The sequence below is a fragment of the Varanus komodoensis genome, unplaced genomic scaffold, assembly GCF_004798865.1.
Source record: "Varanus komodoensis strain SLA01 unplaced genomic scaffold, ASM479886v1 scaffold3, whole genome shotgun sequence".
Taxonomy (NCBI): domain Eukaryota; kingdom Metazoa; phylum Chordata; class Lepidosauria; order Squamata; family Varanidae; genus Varanus; species Varanus komodoensis.
In genome coordinates this window covers 56,434,381-56,454,365 of record NW_025335761.1, presented here as the reverse complement: position 1 = coordinate 56,454,365, position 19,985 = coordinate 56,434,381, and the positions used below count along the sequence as shown (strand labels likewise).

The following is a 19,985-nucleotide window of genomic DNA, read 5'->3' as shown; positions in this document are numbered from 1 at the left end:
GTGCACTTTTGCCTCACTGCTCCCTTTCTTTTCCACAGACCTTTCCCATGAGAAATTCCCAGTGAATTATGGTGAAACAATCTTAGATCAGCATTAATCCCCACAGGAGAGTTCTGTTGTTTTGCCGAGACTGTTACTTTGGTGCCTCCACCTATCCCTTAGGACAAGGTGCCTACACATTTTCAAGCTTTTTCCCAGAGTCTTGAGTTCTAGAGACTTGTTTTGTTAAAAACAGACATACTCACATCAATGGGAAAAGTTGAGACTCCATGAAAACCCTTGGCTAAAGCAAGTTGAAATGTTGACTGTGGTCCCCATATTGGTCACCCAACCCCAGGGAATTGGGTGCTGCTTTGTAAGACAGATGGCATAATTCATTGGGCCAGTGCTTTTTCCAGGGAGCACCATGTGAACAGTAGAATTCATGGAAACACACCCTCCAGATCGAGCATCCTGTATCACGTTCAGTGGCAAGTCAGCTGAACTTGAAGTGGCTACAGTAGCTTGCTTCAGCAGTGGGTTATTTGAAAACAGCTGGAGGCTTGCTTGTCTTTAGACTTACTGTACTGAAACTTTCACACCCCCCCCCCCGCCATGACTTCTGATAAAGTCTGCCCTTCGTGTTAATTTTCCCTGTAGAAATGAAAATTGGGTTCACTACGCCATAGACTTGGGCCTGCCCAAAACTGAAACCGGTTCAGCTCCTAGTTTTTGTGCATTTGTAAACATGAAGGCCCAGTTCATATAATGCTAAACCAAGAGTTAGAGTTACAGGCACAAGCAGCCAAATGCTTAACCCAGGTATTTTTTCCATGGAGCATGTCCTGCTCTCCTCTTGAGTAGCATTTTCACTATTGTAGATACCCGACTTCTCATTACAAGAATTACTCATTACCAGAATGAGAATTACTTTAAATAGGTCTAGCCTGTTCATTCCCAATTGAGCTGGCCCACAACTCCCATCATCCCCATCCACATCTGGCTCATTAGCTCAGCTGGGGTAAGCCTGCTCAAATCAGTTGCTAAACAAGGCAACCTGAAAACTTGGATGATTTTTTCTGGCATGCTTAGCAAGCTAAAATTGTTTTAAACCACAATTCCTGGTTTTGCATGGAACAACAAGCCAGAATCTACAAAATGAAATTCTGGTTTATCCTGCCCTCTGGGCACAGAAGAGAAGAATGCATGAAACTGGTGCTTTTCATGAGCTCAGTTCTGCTTCTGTACATAATGCTAAATTGATAACAGCTGGGATTCTCTCCGGGGAGTGGGGCTTAGAAGCTAAGCCCTGATGCTAAAAGACCCCCCAAGAGGCTTTGTGGGTCAGATTGAGGACCCTGGCAAGGTATACATTAAACCTGTGAGCTGAGAATGCTGTGCTCTGGTTGAACGTAATGTGCAAACTGGTCTGTAAACATATACATGATTCCCCTGCCATAGCAAATGAAGAAGATGACTTTTGTGTTGGAAGTATGTGTCCTGTATATATCTTTCTGCAGCAGGTGCCATAGAGAAGGATAAAAACATTTTTTTTTTCAAATGAGACTGATTTATGGGAGAACAGGAAACATTTCTTCTCTTCGCATCACCATTGCTAAGGATTGGCCCAGTGCATTTTGCTTCTGGGAAAGAAGGACAAAATGGTGTCTCCTCCCATTCTGCATTTAAAGTGGAATCTTCGTAAAAATGCTGGTGGATAGGATAGTGTTCCTCATTGCATTTGAAGGCCGTGGGCTGGCTTACAGGGCAGAGAGCAGCCCATGTGGCACACATTGCTCTTTTCTCCAGCATTTTGCCGATGCCTTCCAAAACCCACAACCAGAAACAACCACCTCACTTTTGTCTAATGGTTGGGCCGGTCCTGGTATTGCTTCAAAAGCTGCTCTTGTAAGGGCCAAAGTAGGCAAGGAACCAGACAATCCTGCCAAAGCCAGTTTGGAAACAAATAAAAGTTACCTGGAAAATGTGTAATCTTCTTGGGGAAAGAAAGGAGATGTTTCTTCAGGTCTGAACTTTCTAGAGATTTATAGATAAGGATGTATCAAACTGACACACTAGTGTGTGAAGCTGAGAGTTCCAGAGCCTGGAAATTCTCCTTTCTGGGATTATGGGGTGCCCTGTTCCTGGCTTGATTCTTTATTATCTGTTAGAGCTTCTGTTGAAGTTGCTGCTTATTCCTGGCTACATTGCTCCATGCACACTGTGCCTCTTGTTTTTCCCCTTCAGCATGAGAAGTACACCAGCCAGCTTCAGATGAGCTTCAAAGGCATGGCAATGAAAAGGGCGGAGCAACGAATGGAACATGGCGGAGATACTGAATCGCCCCAAGCCAAGCTGGAGAAAGGCGAGAAAAAAGCAATTACAGGTACCAACTGAGGAGGAAAAAAACCTGTTAGTCGAGGATTGGAAGAAACCCTTCACTTCCCTTTGGGGATTTTGATTTTGCCCTAGATTAGGAGTCAGTGGGGCTGCATGCATGCAGGCCTCTGCTTGGAGGGCTTGCTATGAATCTGAGACAATAAGCATTTGGTGGCTCTTATCCAGCTTGAAGATGAGGTCTGTTGGACACAAGGGCAAAGAATTGTCTTCTGCTGTCATATAGGACAAGTCTAGATCTCATGGTCCTGTGTTATAGGATGGTAGATTTTGGTTGACTGTTAGGAGAAGTATGAGCAGCTTGACACTGCAAGAGATAACTTAGATACTGAGGCTTTTCCTTACCAAAGATCTTGCTTACTGAAGTTGCTAGACAGCCCTTTGCTGTGAATGGTCTAATTCCCCATCTTCTCTGTTGGAATAGTTGGACTGCAAATAGTGGCGTGGTGGAGCTTTCAGGGTCCAGGTCCTGAGGCTTCTAATCCATAGGGATGATGATGTCATCATCACGAGGGCAGGTATATTTCACATTCAATTAAAAGAGAGTCATAAACCAGATGATAAAATAAGTCTGTAATCCATCCTTCCCAAACTCAATGTGTTGGGCAGCAGATGCCATAATTCTAATGGCCGTGCTGCCTGGAAGTATGAGAGCTGCTCTCCAACTCGTCACCAGATTTTTGGAAGATAGCTGCAATTTTAAATATGCTTTACTACTTGAGGGCAATTCCGTCAAAATCCAGAAGACTTGAACTCCCACTGCCAAAATATGCTTGCTTTCTTCTCTGTCTACTCTGTCTTATTTTTGGGGTTGCTGCTGGGGACAGTTGGTCTTCTCTTCCGTGAAGGGTTTCTTCATGCAGTTTATTTCCCCTACCTCTGTGAGTTTGTGTGTGCGTGCGTGTGTGTTGTGTATGTGTATGTTGCATGTGTGTGGCTGGATTCCCCACCACCCTGCAGAAACATTCCTGGCAGAACAGTTTGCTTGATGTCCCTCTCACACTTGTCCTGACCATGTCTGTATTTTTTTGCAAATGGAACACGAATGGTAGAAATGCAAAACTTCTGAGGGTGTTGTAGTTTCATGTAGCATTTGTGATAAAATTGAATTGGGTGTTCTAACCCTAGAGAGCAGCCTTCCCCAATTTCGTGCCTTCCAGACATGTTTGGACTGCAACACCCAGAATTCCCAGTCAATGGCCCTGCTGGATGAGAATGCTGGGAGTTGCAGTGCAAATGCCTCTGAAGGTCACCAGGGTGGGGAGGGCTGCTTCAGAGTCTGGGTGATAATTTTTTGCCACAATGATGAAACAATTTTAATTGGGAAAATAAAGCCTCATCAAGAGCAGAGGTAAGCATCCTTTGAACCAAGAGTTGGGGAACTCTTGCCCTGAAATATCTTTGTTGGGTGACCTTGACACACAACATATTGTGCGTGTTTTTGAGTTTCACCGATCTCTTTTCTCAAGCAAACAATTTTAAGGGAACTTTCATTGTGTCATGCAATGTTTTATTTTAGCTTTATGCTGAAGTTTTATTACTGCTACCAATTTCGTGTGCTGTTTTTATTACTTTTGAATTTTGTAAGCTGCCTTTTAACAAGTTACCCTAAAAATAGAGATGTGAATAATGATATAAGACATATTGCATCCCTAGAAACAGGACAGAAATGAGAGGCAGGGTTTGTGCTCGCAGATTCCCTCTTATTTCCCTTCTGTTTCATAAAATAAAACAAGCTCTGTATTAGCATTCCTGTATCTGCCCCCCCACCCTGGACTAGAATTTCCTTCATCACCAGCCAACATGGGTATCGTAGTGGTCACCAGGTTGGGGAAGATTGCTGTTATTGTTAGGTCCAGGGAGATCCTTCATTTTGATAAATACATCAGGAAATAATAGGTCTACTCTGTGCAAGTCAGAGCTCAGCTTCAATATTATGTTCAATTCTGAACATCACTCTTTAAATTAGATTGAGTTCAGATGATCAGGGAATAGAAACTAATTCTGCCTACAAGGAAAAATGGAAAGAAGTGGATATATTTAGTTTTGACAAGACTGTTGAGTTCAATGCATGGGTGTTGGAGGAGAGCCTTGCAAATCCCTTGAAATGACAGAAAGGTGAATAAATAGAACAAGGTTGAACTCTTTCTGGAACCAAAAATAATGAAACTGAGGCTGTCATACTTCAGGCCTATTGCGAGAAGGCAAGACACACTGGAAAAGACAGTAATGCTACGGGAAGTTGAAGGCAGAAAAAGAAGACCAGCTATGAGGTGGATCAGTTCCATAAAGGAATGTGTTCCCAAGAGCTGAGCAGGGCTTTTCAAGAAAGGATACTTCGGAGTCTCTGAACATCTAGTGCTTGTGCATGTGTGTCATCTTGCCCAGCCTGGTGCCTGCTGGGTGTTTTTGGACTACAACTCTCATCATCTCTGGCCATTGACCATATTGGAATGCTTGGCATACTCCCCTCTCCCAAGCAGCAGATTGTTAGTTTTGAAGGCCAACCAGTTTCTTTGGAGTCCATGTGGGTTAGTAGAGGACAGGCCAAGGGAAGTATCCATTCAGTTTGTTCTTAAAGCTCATCTCAGTTGCAGAGAAAAAAGAAATGAAAAGGGCAGTGATCCTTAGCAGGCCTTATCGGGACCAGGCCCAGTTACAGCAATTCTCATGACCTTAATCTTCCATGCTGCATATTGTCCTTGTAAAAATCCCCTCTAAGCTGGGATTGGGTATTAGAGTCATCCTTTCCCTGTTCATTCTTTGTTTGAACTGAGAGAGAGGGAACATGCATGAAAGAGAGAGAGAGTGTTCATAGTCATACTTCCATGCTTTATTTGAAGTAACACCCCCTCAAGCCTTCTTATCTCTGTCAGTTTTCACCTGTGATGGCTCCAGCAGGTGTGACGGGTACCACACTGCTAGGAGCAACCAGATGCTTGCATCCAGCAGGAGCCGTTTCCCCATGATTAGCTGCGACAGCAGAGGAGGGTGAAAGGAGGTTAACGTTTTCTCAGCCTTGAAAGGAACTACCCAGTGGCAGCAGCTGTGATGTCAGCCAGATTTCTTGCCAGGCATTGCAAAAGACAACCATCCTCTGAGTGAAGAATGTCCATGTAATTAATTTTACCTCCATCGCCTGACCATCTTGGCAGTCTGTGTGCAGATTGCAAAAGTACATTTATGATCCTATGGACTGAATCTCTATAAATCAATGATTTTGACATTTTGAGTAGTCCGGTAGATAATGGATAGATAGTATACATCTGTGGGTCCTAATGTTTCTCTACCCCAACCACCAATCCTTTGATGGTTCCCAGGCCAGGTGTGTACTTTTCCTCCAGTGGAAAAGCTTAATTATTAGCACAAAGAGCTTTAATGTAAAATATGCTAGTATGGGGTATTTTGGCCATCCCTTTTTACTGTTGGCTAGGGTTGGAAGATCTTCTCGGGATTCCACTCTCTTCTGTTCATCGGATTTCTTCTCATGCTTAGCCCTGGCTTAAGGAGTGAGCTGTGCTGAGAAAGAGTCTGTGAATGGACGTGGAATTCCGGTTTCCCAACCAGCATCCCTCTTAAGCAGCACATGCAGCAAAAACATAGGCTGCAGATTACTTGCACAGAAGAGGGGCTCTGCACCGCATTAGCTTGGGCTTGATACCTGGTGGGTATGGGGATACTTGGCACACCCAGTGCCAGATTGGACTCACAGCCATGAGAAAATGGTCTGGAGTTGGGGGAGCCAAGCCGAGGGATTCTGATGAATTCCCATCCTCAAAGTGGATTCCTTGCACATCCCTCCCTGCCACTGGAATATGGCCTCCCAGAGCTTATCCTAAATTGAGTTTAGCCCCCAGGTCGACAGTTTGTGGTCCATGTTGTGTTAAGATAGAATGTAATAGGTGTATGAAGCCCAAACCAGACAGCCAGAGTGCTGTGGTGGCTGGCGTGTTGGACGGGGACTTGGGAGATCTGGATTCTAGTCCTCACTTGGACATGAAGCTCACTGGGTGACTTGACCCTTCCGCTCACGCCCAGCCTAGTCTATCACACAGTGTGGTTGGTCTGAGGATAAAAATGGAGAGGATGAGAGCTTCATAAGAGCCAGTGTGGTGCAGTGGTTAAGAGCGTGGCTCTTGGACTCAGTTCTAGTCCCCACTCACCTGGGTGACTTTGGGATGTCATAGATTCTTAACCCAGATTCTTAACCCAGCCTACCTCACAGGGTTGTTCTTAGGATAAATTTGAGAAGAGAGGAGAATTATATAAGCTACCTCGATTTCCCTGAAAGGAAAAAGGCGGGATATAAATATAAATAAATAAATATGTAATCTCCCATGGATTCCTCACAAGAGGAAAAAAGCGGGGTATAAATGCAAATGCAGTGTGGATGGGAAGCAGGAACATGCCTCTGAACTTTTATGCACCTATTAGCAATGCTGTTGTGCTGTATGTACTCTTGGGAAAGGGTCTTACATGCCTCTTCTCTTAATATGGAACTTGCGGCTGTCAGAACACTCTTTTGGTGTTCGGGCTGATGTGAGTCCTGGCTCCCCTTCCATGTGTTTGCTGTGAATCTCTTTCCATTTGAGGATGGAATTCCATTTTAGAGAAGTTTGTGGGGGCAGCCAAAAGCAAAAGGGCTGAGTAAAAAAAAAATCCAAGCCTATTTACGCTTAAGCTCTTACTGCTACGCTGGAGAAATGAAGCTTGAGAGAGGCATTTCAGCCTTTGAGAATGAGAGAAAAAATGTGCAAAAGCCAGACAAACCACTAATCAGTGTTTGCAGGAAAGGGGCTGGGGCCAGATTGAGGAGATCTGTATTTTTGTTAAATGGTCCTTGACCCCCCCCCCAAAAAAAAAAAAAAAAAAAAGCTTAGCAGAGGGATGGGAGGCAAGCCTCCCTGGGGAAGGAACTCCTCCCAAGAAGGCTCTCTCCAGCCCGGTCAAGGCTTACATGGGGGAAACGCTGAAGGGAGGCCTTCAGTTACAGCGTGTGGATAGGCAGATAGGAGGCAGGTGTTCAGTGGCTACTATTTTTAGCTGCTACAAATATCCTCAAATGTCAGCTTAGGCAATGTGATCAGGAGATGCTTGTCAGATTTCCACAGCTACCTGTTTGGCCATCGTAGGAACAAAAGGCTGGATTGAGTAGTCCGCTGGTCACCTCCAAAAGGGCTGCTGTTCTGTTCCCTCAGATGCCACAGTTCCTGAGCTGCATTATGTGAGGAAACAATCCACCATATTATCACTTCTCAGCCTTTTGACTAAGCTTAAGTGCAGTATCTGTTCTTATCAGCTTAATATGGGATTCTTCCTTGATTCTGAGGCTGTCCAGTCCCAGGAGGCCAATACTAGAGCACATGAAACCACTTTGAGGCAAAGGGATGCTGGTCTCAGTGGAGCAAGCAGCAGGCTCGTCATTTAGCCCCCTGGGCAGTTTCTCGTACCCATTCAGCCCCTTTTCACCCCCTTTCTTTTAGTAGGTTTAAATCATTAGTGGAATGAAGAACATAATACCTTTAGCGGCAAAGTGGGCTTACTTAGCAACGGCAGAAAAGAGGCTTTGGGGAGAAAACTGTTGGCTTAAGCCCGCAGGTATTTAGTAATTTGTTTCTAGCAAATTAATGCAAGGTCTTTGGTGTTCAAAGTTCACTCACTTGTTTTTCTCTTGTTCTCATACTCTCTTTCATGTTCAAGTGAGAGCCCAGGAGACAAAGTCATGGAGCACATTTCTGTTTTATTTCCCAACCTGGCTTGCACTATTCTTTGGTTGCAAAGTGCACGTTACTTTAGTTATATAATTAACTGCTACATGTTTTTTTTTTAACTTTTGCATCGGTGCAGGGACCTGATCCAGATTGGGGCTGTAGCTTTTTGGGGGGGGGGGAGTTGGGGGGATTTAACCCTTGCTATGGTCTCATTCTGGATCAGGCCCCCATTACATTTCTATACCACTGAATGACTGAAGCTCTCTGGAAGTTTACAAAAATTAAAACCATAAAATAAAACAGAAGATGCAAATTGAACATTTAGAGCTATAGAATAAATGAAAAATAAGATCCAAAATAAAACCTAGCAGTAACGCAAAAAATTAAAATACAGTAATAGATAGATTAGAAAAGTAATAGATTAGAAATAGCAAGAAAAGCTGAAAGATAATACCTGGGAAGATAAAAAATGCCTTCAACTGCCTCTAGAAAGAACACAAGTGAGTCAGGTGAAGCTCTCAGGAAAGCTTTTTCCACACTCGGTGCCACAACAGATAAGGCCCTTTTCTTAGCAGCCATCCACTTCATTTAGCTGGGGCTTCAGGAGGACAGCGGGACCAGCTTAAGGTTCAGAGAGATGTATATGGGAAGAGATTATCCTTCCAATTTATTTTGCTAAATAGATTGCTATTTGGCAATACATATTTCAGATGCGTGGGGCCTAAGCTGGATCAGGAGTCTTGACCACGAAGAAGTTAAGTTCCACTACCCACCTTGGCATTCCAGTCCACATTAGAACCTCTGCTCTTGCTCTAGGGTGGAAAAAAGGCGTAGCTGTTAACAACTCCTTTACCGTAATGTGTGTGTTAACCCTTAGTAAAATGGTAAAGCGCTGCAGTGAAAGGATGTTCAGATTTTTGTTGTATATATTAAGACCGCACTCTACATTACAGGACTTCTTTCCTACCTTGTGCTTTAAGGATGATCCTCTGATTAGATTAGGAAGAAGTGATCTTTCCTAGGTGTAGCACACCATGTGCGTCCGCTTTATTCAGCAGCTTGAAAGCTCTCCTCTCTTGCTTGCTGAACCAATAGAGAACCGCTTATGGGCTAGAGGTAGGTTTTGGAATATTTCATTTCATGCAGTGGGGCTGGCTACAAAATTTAAGTAGTTGAGATAAAATTACTGTTTTTCAGGTACTGTGGGCTATGACATTTGGCATTCTCAATACAGTGCTAGTATAAAATGCATTAGCACAGTACTACCTAAATGGCGGTGCAGCTCTAAGTATGCCTACTCTGAAGTAAGTTTTGTTAAGTTTCATAGGACTTACTAGGCATGGTTTAGGATTGCAATCTTAATATGTTCTTTCCCCATTCCCAGTGGGATGCATGTGATTTGAAGGAGCAAGTGCTTCCTTTAGTGTCCATGGTGCGTTTGATTTGCGCCTGCTAAACAGGTTTTGACAGGGTTTTTGCATTGTTTCAAAAACCTGCAAAACCTGTTTGTCTAAAGTAAAAGTGGCAATGGCACAAAAGAAATGGGTGTGCATGTGCTTGCTTGTGCTAGAGACAGTGAAACAAATCTCACATGACTTTTAACTCTATTAAAAACTTTCCCACCTGTGTGCTTTTGGCTACAGACTTTGAGGACAGCTTTCTCTTGGTGTTCAAAGTCCACAATGACACAATTATTTACTGATTCTCAGTGTTCTACAATATTTAGAAATGACTGTAGAATTGTAATTGCTCAAGAGTCAACTTTTGCTTCTGTCTTGTCTGAAGGAAATGGCTCAGGCTGCAATCCCATGCAGATTTACCTAGGAGTTAGTATTATTGAACACAATGGAGAAGCACTCTTGGGTAGATTCCCAGTTGTACATAGCCGAAGTAGCAAGTGTGTTTGTGATTACTGTGTTTTGCTGCAAAGAAGCAGCAGGTTAGAGTTAGTATCCTTTCCTCAACTCCTTGCTTTTTCCTTTGCCTGGCTGGTTTTCCCACTGGGAAACATGTCTGGCAAATGAAGAAAAGCAGCTGAGGGAAAGCATGTTGTGATAAAGGGGGGCAAATGGAAGGTTAAGCATCCCTGCCTTTGCATTGCACACATTCAGGAATTAGTTAAGGGTTGATAATTTTATTTTATATATAATTTTATTATATATGCATTCTGTCTTTATTCATTAAGTAGACTTTAGATGATTTAGTAAACATCCTATGCATGTTTAGGCAGGTTCTCACTGGAATTGCACCCTTATTACCTTTGGATGACAAACTTCAGGTTTTTCCTGATGTGTAAATAGTCCTGCAATGTTTTATAGCTACCCTATGTTTATGTATTTATAATTTATAAAATTTTTATATTGTCCTTTAAAAATATATTTCATATATAAACTGCTTCAAAATCTTATGTTATCAAATGGTGTGTAAGTAGCTTAAATCAATATTTATACAATATCTTGCTTTCCCCCCTCTTGCAAAGAGTCAGGGGTGGCTTGTATGGTCTGCCTGCTTTCCATTTTATTCTGTGAGGTAGGTTAGGTTGAGAGTCAGTGATTGACTGGATGGTGCAGGGGTGGGGGATCTTGAACTTGGATCTCACAATCCAGCACTCTAACCTCTCTACTTCACGAGCTCTTGTCATGGAACTTAAATGGGCTGACATTATCTGTTGTTAGTATTTATTCAACTTATAAAACATCAGCTTTCCAAGTAATGGCACTCCCAGGCTCATGCTTAGATCCAACTTCAGCAAGGCATCTGCATTACATGCCCTTGCGAATCTCATGGTTGCTACTGCAAATGTAGTTCTGCCCTGTAAATTCAGAACATATATGATGATGCTGGTGGTGATATTTTGTAGAAATGCTAAGGAAGTGTGATTGCTATAATTTTTATATTGAGAAATAGCTGCAAAAGATGTGGTCTGGACAGCTACTGCAAAATGGAATTTGGCCCTGGGGCTGAAAGAAGCTCACTGCCTCTGCCTTAATACTATTAGTAGAAAGCACAACTATAATATGGATATTGTAGCTATTATCAGCCAGCCTAAAAAAATGAAAATAAGGTTGCCATCCTGTACCCATAAGGGTATCTAAAGGAGTGCTTGCGTCCATATCTGCTCTTCCACCCCCTGAGATCGGCGGCAGAGGCCCTTCTCCGGGAACCCTCCGTGAAAGATATTAGGAGGGTGAGTACCCGGAGGAGGGCCTTCTCTGTGGTGGCACCCCACTTGTGGAATGTGGTCCCCAGAGAAGTCTGCCTGGCGCCATCGTTATTTGTTTTTCGGCGCCAGGCCAAGACCTTTTTATTTAAACGTTATTTTAATTAATTGTTGATCTATTTATTGGTTTTATTTATTGCCTGGATGCATCCAATTTTTATATTTTTGTATTGTTATTTATTTGATGGAAGCCGCCCCGAGGCTTATGCGAATGGGGCGGCATACAAGTTTCCCAAATAAATTAAGTAAGTAAATAAGTGATTTCTGAGTAGACGTACACAGAATCTCTGCCGTTTACTCCTGTAATATTGAGAGATCCCTATTGCCTAGTCCATTGTGGATGATTCTTACTTGCCTCCAGCTGTCAGGGGAATGTTTTTGGCAACGGCTGTGGTGGCAGAGGATGAAGGGAGTTGATGGGAAAGGCTGCTTCCGATTTTCTGAGTGCAGCAGGTGATCTGGCCCTGTGGTAGCTTGGGTTGCCCTTTTCATATGCTTTTCACCTCTAAAAAATATTTATTTAAACTTATTTTAGGAGCTTATTTAAACCTGAGAAGATAAAGCAGAACGTTTATTTCCTTTTTTTTAGTGTTCGCTTCAAAAGGAGCACTGTTTCCAGCTGTTATTTCGGTTTGCTGGAGACGGAAGCTGTGCTATTAATAATGAATGAGGAAAAGACTAGTTTGTAGCAGCATGGATTTTAAAAATGCTTTTGCTAGAAACTGTCTGTTAAAAATCTTTATGTGTGAGGAAATGTTCCATTTTCTTTTCTGTCTGTCTGAGGGTTAGTCTTTTTGTGTGCATGTGCTCCATTTAAAAACTTGTGCATTGGGAATCCTTGGCATGTGAGGGTTAAATTCACTGGGGAGGGGGGACATTTAGGGTTCAAAGGAATTATAATAAACTGCTGCTGAGATCAAAGCAGCGGGAGCCATCAATTAAAAACTATCTCTTGGGACGCTGCTCTATTTTAATGCATGGCTCGCCTTCCTCTGATTTGACCTGGCAGTATTTTTAGCCCAGCTCTCAAGTTGATTGTCTGGTGGGAGCTGGCACAGTGCCCTCTTTGTAACCACTCATTGGTATTTTAGAATCGGGAATTCCTGCTAAAGCTTTGCTGTGTTAACAGGGATCCTAGACCCCGCTCTCTCAGGACCATCTGTGTAACCGATACTTTTTGTCCGTCTGCCCATCCGTCCATTCTTCCTTCCTTCCTGCTCTCTACCTGTGCCACATGTGCTGGAGAATTCCAAATTCATGAGAAGTCCCAGCTGAATATGTTTTGGGAGGGAGTTCTCGCATCAGGGTGCCACCACAGAGAAGCCCTGAACTGTGGTAGCCACTCATTTCACCTCTGAACACAGAGGAAGCTTGGTATAAGCAAAGTGGTATAAGCAAGCCAAGGGTGTGGCAAATCTTTTGGCAGTGTCTGCTTGAATAGAAGTAGGCTGGGCCATGCTGCTCCTGGCTACAGAATTCCTTAGCATGCTGTGATGGCTGCATGTAGCACAGGTGGAGGAAAATCAGCATGCTGCCTGCTGTGCCTTAGTTTTGTGATCCAACAGGAGGGGCCCATAGCTCAGTGGCCCTCTGCATGTGGAAGGTCCCAGGTCCAATCTGCAGCATCTCTTTTAAAAGGATCAGCTCTGCAGAAGGTGAAAGAGACTTTCCCCAACATGGTGGGCAGTTGCTGCAAGTCAGAGTATTGAACTAGACCAGCCTTCCCCTATTTGGCACCCTCCAGATATTTTGGACAACAGCACTCACCATTCCTGCTCACTGTCCACACTAGCTGGGAGTGATGGGGACTGAAGTCCAGAACATCTAGGCACCACACATGGCGCTGTTATGCCCAAGAATTGTGCGTGGCTCCACTCTTTGGGTTCACCAGGATTGCATCGCTGATAGCACCCCAGCTTTGATCTCCAGCATAACCAGTGACGGGCTGTGCAAGTACGAAGATTGGGAAGAAAGTCTTTTATGTCTTGAGGCTTGTTGGTCTGATAAGATAGCATTCTATCTTCATACAAGCATCTTTTAATTCCATGGACAGTGGGTGAGACCGGAAACAAAACGTTGCGGTGATAAATGCTCCAGTTTGGGATTCTAGCCATCCATGCGTTTCATTCCCTGGCTACTCCATTCCAGCTCTCCCATTTTTCCGTCCCCCATTCCTTCCCAATGCCTATTCTGTGGCCACTGTGCCCAGTTCTCATTTAAAAAGCTTTTGTCCTGAAAGGTGGCCTAGAAATATTTTGTTGTTCTTGTTAGTTGCAAAGTTGCGTCCGACTCATCGAGACCCCATGGACAACATTCCTTCAGGCCGTCCTGTCCTCCACCATCCTCCAGAGTCCACTTAAGCTCATGCTGACTGCTTCAGTGACCCCATCTAGCCACCTCATTCTCTGCCGTCCCCTTCTTTTGCCATCAATTGTTCCCAGCATTAGGGTCTTCTCCAGTGAGTCCTTCCTTCTCATTAGGTGGCCAAAGTATTTGAGCTTCATCTTCAGTATCTGGCCTTCTAAAGAAATATTTTAAATAAATACAAATAAATGAACTGGGTTTTCCCTTTAATGTTCAGAACTTCAGCAATATTTCAGTAACAAACCTGCTAAAACCTCTCTCTTACGAGTAGATAGGGCCATTTCCCTGATAGGAAAATTGCAAACTCAATTCCCTAAGTGTCAGTGAATAGGCATGAGGGATTACACATCCTTCTGGAACTCCCATAATGCTTTGCTGGTACACTAAGCTGAGCAAGGGATGTGGGTCCTGTAGTCTCTTGCTGGAACTGAATGAGGCTTCCTACACGTGTCTTAATTTTGTGCACTTTTCTTTCTTGAATTGCAGCCTGCCCTCTTCCATCCCAGCATTTTGAATAAGGTACAGCTGCAGGAGCTCATCTGTGAAGAGGGCACATGCCTATCATTTGCTTTCACTGCATCATCCTGTCACGCATAGTTCAATATTTATCTAGGCGAGTGCTTCAGCTGACCTCGATTCTGTAATTTAAATGGATGGGGTTTCTCACCCACCCCCCACTGTCTCCCTGAATTGATGAGCCAAGAAATGTGCTTGAATGAATTGGCACCATCTGGAGAGACCAGCATAAAGTTGTGGTAGAGGGTGGGGTGGTAGATGGGTGGTTAATGAGCCACGCGCAGAGACACTGGCTCTGACACAATTAAAATGACGGATCTGCTCAGTAACTTTCCATTGAATCTTTGTGTGCTGCCAGGTGACTTCCTCACCTGCTCCTTTACTCTTCTGTGTTCTAGACATTGTTGCTGCATGCGCTCAAGTCGTCTCTGACTTACGGTGATCTATGAATTGAAGCCCTTCAAAATGTCTTAAACTCCGGGCTGCGGCTTCCTTTATGGAGTTGATTCAATTCTATTTGGTCTCCCACTTCTTCTGCCTTTGGCATTCCCCAGCATGATTGTCTTCTCCAGGGAGTCTTGTCTTCTCATGATGTGCCCAAAGTCCAACAGCCTCGGTTTTGCTATTTTTGCTTCCAGGGCAAGTTCTGGCTTGATTTGACTGATCCACCTGTCAGTCCAGGGTATTGACAAAGCTCTCCTCCAGCACAATGGTTTGAGTGCATCTATTTTCTTCCTGTCAGATTTCTTGACTGTCCAGCTTTCACACCCTTACACAGTGAGTGTTCTACAGAAGGATTTGTAGATCAGTAAAACTCAAGGTCCTTGAATTCTCTGTATTCTGACTTGAAGTTTGTTCTGACGTACGCCTGTATCATATTGTGAGCTTTTTATTCTCTTCTCACGAAAATGTTTGTGGACCTTTCCCCAAATGTATATATCCACTTGCACATTTTTCAAAGCTATGCATTTCCATGTGCATTTTTTCAGATGTACACATATTTCAAATACATTTCTTGTTCTTACAAGCCCAGAAAATGTGCAGGCTTCACAAATTGTGTTCAGGTGTGCATTTGGTTCTGGTAGGTGCGTATTGGGAGGATTATGGTTAAACAAATGGAAATGAATTTCTCATGCATTCATAGTTGTGCAGTATGGGTAGGGGTACAGCAGGACCCCTGTATCCATTGTTTCAGTTACCACAGTTTCACTGAACTGCAGTTGACCTCAGTCCGAGACAGAAGTCATAAATGCTTCCTTTAAGTAAATGCTTTACTTTTCCTTTAAGTAAAAATTATCAATTTAATAGGGAAAGAAAAAAAATCACATGCTGAGGTTGCTAGAATGTACGGTAAGAAGGAATCTTCTATCTGTGCACATGTTAAAAAGAAAATGTGCAAGAACAGTATATAGCGTTCACTACTGTCGGCAGTTTCAGGCATCCACTAAGGAGCTTGGAACTTATCCTCATGGGTATGAGGGTCCTGCTGTATTTTTAATGTGTCTTTTGGGTCCAGGGTACGATTCACAAGGCACATGATGCAGCCGCTTAAGTAGGTGTGGACCCAGTGGCTTGCCTGTATAAGAACCTGATTCAGCACAGCCTTGAATTCCAAGGGGAGGGACTGTAGCTTGGTGGCAGGGCCCATGTTCTTCATGCAGACGATCCCAGGTTGCGTCAACTCCAGGTAGGGCTGGGAGAAACTCCTGCCGGAAACCCTGGAGAGCTACTGCCAGCCAGGGTCAGCAGCATTTGGCTAGTTGGACCCACAGTCCGACACAATATAAGGCAGCTTCTGATGTTCTGTTATGGAAGAAGTGGGGGGCTGATGCTTCAAATCAAAATTTTTCACCAAGTTCTAGACTTGGATTTGTGGAGAAAACATGGGTGTCAAACCCTGCTGGGGGAAAGTCAGCTGTGGGGAGACTTTTGCACCCTGCATCTCTTTGTTTGTTTGCTTCAGATATTTCTGTCCTGTCTTTATCCAAAACAGATCTCAAGACGACTTACAGAACAGAAATGTAACAGCACTTTAAAAGTACAAACCCAATATATAAAAACAATACAATAAAATGATTACGTTATATGATAAAACAATCAACCCTTAAGCCAATCAACTCTATGTTACTGGTCTCTCAAAAGTCTGCCCTCCGAAATTCACATTGCAAGATAGTAGTGGTACTTGGGCTCCGCAGACTTGAGGGAGATGTGGAACCTGTACTTCCACTCTTAAGAAAAAAATAGAGGGAAAACAATTGGTGGGAAATTGGTGGGAAACCTTTTCATGGTAACCAACGAGGATGAATTAACATTCCTTTAAAAAGGAATGGATAAATTCAATCACTGAATTTATAGAACGTGTTCATATATATGAAGGTACACAACAAAAAATTGATTGACTGCATGGAGCCTGTTGTTAGGAAGATTCTACAGCTAGTAGGGGAGAAACCTGCAGCCCATGGACTGCATGTGGTCCCCAAGCATTATTTTGTGGGTTGGTATGTGAAGATCCAGCTGGAATCTGGCTTTCTTGTTCTTTCTGGACTTCTTTCCTATACTTATCCCTGATCAGGAAGCGGATCAAGCTGAGATCAAATCAAAGCATGTTTGATAATACTGGCAGACCCTTATTTGCACAATGTATGCAATGTACACAATTTGGGCAAAGTGCACAGGACTGTAAGTCACCTGTGTGGAAGCAGAACTTGCACAGTGGGTATGTGGGCAGTGCATGGTGTGTTTGTAAGCCACCCTTGTGGGCTTTCTTAGAATCGCTTCTTGCTGAACATCTATGAAATGCTTGGTATGAAGCAGACATAGAGTTGAGAGAAAGCAGGTCGCTGAGCCAAAGAAATCTGACTGCAAGGTACGACTGTGCGTCAGAGGCTGAAATTTTCCCAAGCAGTCCCTGAAGGTGCACACCCCAATACACAAACTTAGCTGGGAGTAAGTCCCACTGAATTTAGTGGAGCTTATGTTTGAGTAGACATGTATAGGATTGAGTGCACATGTATAGGATTGCAGGACATTTCAAGGGCTTCACAGTATTAAGGATGTTGCTGTGTCCTTTAGATGGAGGAATACTGAAAGATAAGGAAGAGCTCGTGGCTAGTTTACTTACGTCAACAAAGACAAAGGTTGACAGAGAATGGGAAACAGTCAAAGGTCATACAGTTTGGAAGAATATGGACGAAAATGTGGTGAAAATGACTCATTTTTGTGAATTTAGGAAAGACTGAGAAACTATTAAGACCTTCCTCTGTAGCTCAAATTAGTTCTGTATTGACAGAGGAGCTTCCATCAAGAAGACATAGATGTCTATGGATAGATAAGCGAATGCTTGTAGGCCTTCCCTGGGTTGAAAGTGTACATGTATACTAGAATTAACCATAGTCAAGCCTATTCCCAGTGTCTAAAAGCCAGCACAGTTTCTTGAAGCCAAGCCAAGGCCTAGGGCTTTCAGCTTGTAAGGAAGAAACTGACTTGAAGCTGCATTCCCGAAGTTGATTACTTAGAGAAGAGCTGTGAAAACCAAGATTGTTTGCCTTACTTACTGAAGCAGTTTCGCCCCTCATCCTGTCTCTCAGGAAGGCAGTTGGAGCCTGTGTGTACAACTTCTGAACCAGTGGGAGACAAGAACAGCATAAAATCCATAGCAAGGAGGGTTGTCAGGGATTCTCAGCCTGCAGAGATGAATCACTTGCCCAGGCAACTTCGGAGAGCACAAACTTAAGACCTTCCTCTTTAGCTAAAATTAATTAAATTATTTTTGCTGTCAGTTTTTGAAAAGGCATACTTAGAATGAAAGAGGTTCATCAGCTTTGAATTGGATTGTGACTGCTGCTAGAAAACAAATACCTATATATTTTTTTAATTTTGCCTTTTCCACCCCAAGAGACTACAAGTACTTACCGCACACCTCTTTATGGTCAGCCATCATGGTGGGGAGAGGATGATACTAATAATAAGTTCGAATCAACAGATGACCGGAGGCCAGAAGAACAGTATTCAGGTAAGTCAGGTTCCTGCTCTCATAACAACAGGGGTGTAAAACTCGAAGTGATAGAAACCTCTCCCATAGAGGTTATACCTCTATGACATTTCTCTGTAATCTCGCCTTTATCCTAGTGATCTGGCCAGAATGATGGAGGTTGCACTCCAACATATCTTGAGGGCACTCAGTTGAAGAAGGCTGTTGTAATCCTTCTGTGCTTTGTCATATCTCAGTATTGCTACAGGAACTTGTGCATTGCTGTCTGGACCGTGGGGGCACATGGATCGTACTGACCAGTTGCACAATACACAGAAAGTACAAAGGCTTGCAGAGAAATGGTGCATCACAGTAACCTTGGAAAGCCTTTGTACAAGAATTTGGGTTTTTGAGAGGAATTTTTAAGCAGGAGCTGGAGTTGGTTTGGCTGAAGGAAGCCACAGAAGGGACAGGCATTCCAGGCATGGAAAGATACATAGCTGAAGGTCACAAAGATGGGTGCAGCAGAATGGATGAAGGCAGCTGCGGGGGCCAGGAGAGCTTTCACAGAATTCAGAAGATCAGAAGGGCAGAAAGTGTGATGGGTGAGGGGCAGAAAAGGGAAGAACAACAAGGGATCTTCACAGAACCTACAAAACTGTTGATAGCTATAATAAACCAAGGCTAGGGAAGAATAAAATATTTACTGCAGCTGAATGACTTTTGAAAGTTTTATGTTACACAGATAGGTGCACATTTCTAAACTGAAACAAATACTATACATTTCTGGAATAGCTGTTTCCAAGATAGAGGATGTCTTCCCTCCGTTTTGTAAAGGCTAATTCTACCTTTTATTTTGTGTTTTGTCCCCTCCTCTCTCTTTTGTTGTTGCTTCAAAAGATTAGTAGTTTGTTGGATTTGAATGTAATTTTTAAAAGATTATATTCAAAATGGATGAAAACACTTTTGCAAAAGTAAATAGAACTGAAACACATGCGTACACACAATACACACAAAGTTCCCTGCTCTGACATTTGTTTATTTGTTTCTTTATTTAAAACTTTTCTAGACTGTCCCATTACTGAAGTCGCAGGATGGTTTAACAATACAAAATGTAAAATTAAACACAGCATCCTAAACATTCAACTAACAATAAAACCCCAGTTAAAACAATTAGGTCTTAAAACATTGGGAAAATAAAAAGGGTTTCGCTTTTCAGAGTAATGTTTCTTTTGTCCACCGAGGGTCATGATGTATTCACCAGAAGACTGATTTACTAGTAAACGTCAGACATATTTTATTGCATTTATATCCCAGGTCTTTTTTGCACCAGGTAAAGACCACCTTGTTCTCCCAGGCATTGAAGAACTGCTTTTAGTGCTTTTTATCATTGTATTTTGTGATGTTGTGATGGTTGTATTTGTGTTGCTAGTTTTATCTTGATTGTATTTTGTGTTGTTTTTATTTTAATATTTGTACAGTATGTTTTAATGTACTGTGCACTGTCCAGAGAAATTTGGTCATTGGGTAGTTTAAAAGTACAAACAAACAAACAAACAAAGGCAGGAGATAGCAACCAGCAGATGATAGCAATATGGGTTATGTAAAGTCTTCCCAAGTTGGTCTCCAGAATAAACATTTGCAAAAATATTTAAATTGGCATTAAATATACAACAAGATGCTCTTGTTGTTAAATGTCAGTATTAATAATGCTAGTCTTTCTAAAACTGGTGTCTTGCATCGCTAGGCCATTGGACTTGAAGCAGCTTATCCCAAAAGAAAGACAAACAGAAAATGCAAGCTCTAATATCTAGCTAAAGACACAATC

General features: G+C 42.9%; 1 protein-coding gene across 2 annotated transcripts in view; it reads left to right on the top strand.

Moving 5' to 3' along the window:
* Positions 1-19,985, top strand: part of CEP170B (centrosomal protein 170B) — a 102,920-nt gene that overhangs the window by 35,380 nt on the left and 47,555 nt on the right. For both annotated transcript variants that reach the window (XM_044436033.1, XM_044436032.1), the window contains exons 6-7: positions 2,227-2,365; positions 18,083-18,199. In XM_044436033.1, the coding sequence (XP_044291968.1) occupies positions 2,227-2,365; positions 18,083-18,199 (256 nt within the window). The remainder of the gene's footprint in view (positions 1-2,226; positions 2,366-18,082; positions 18,200-19,985) is intronic.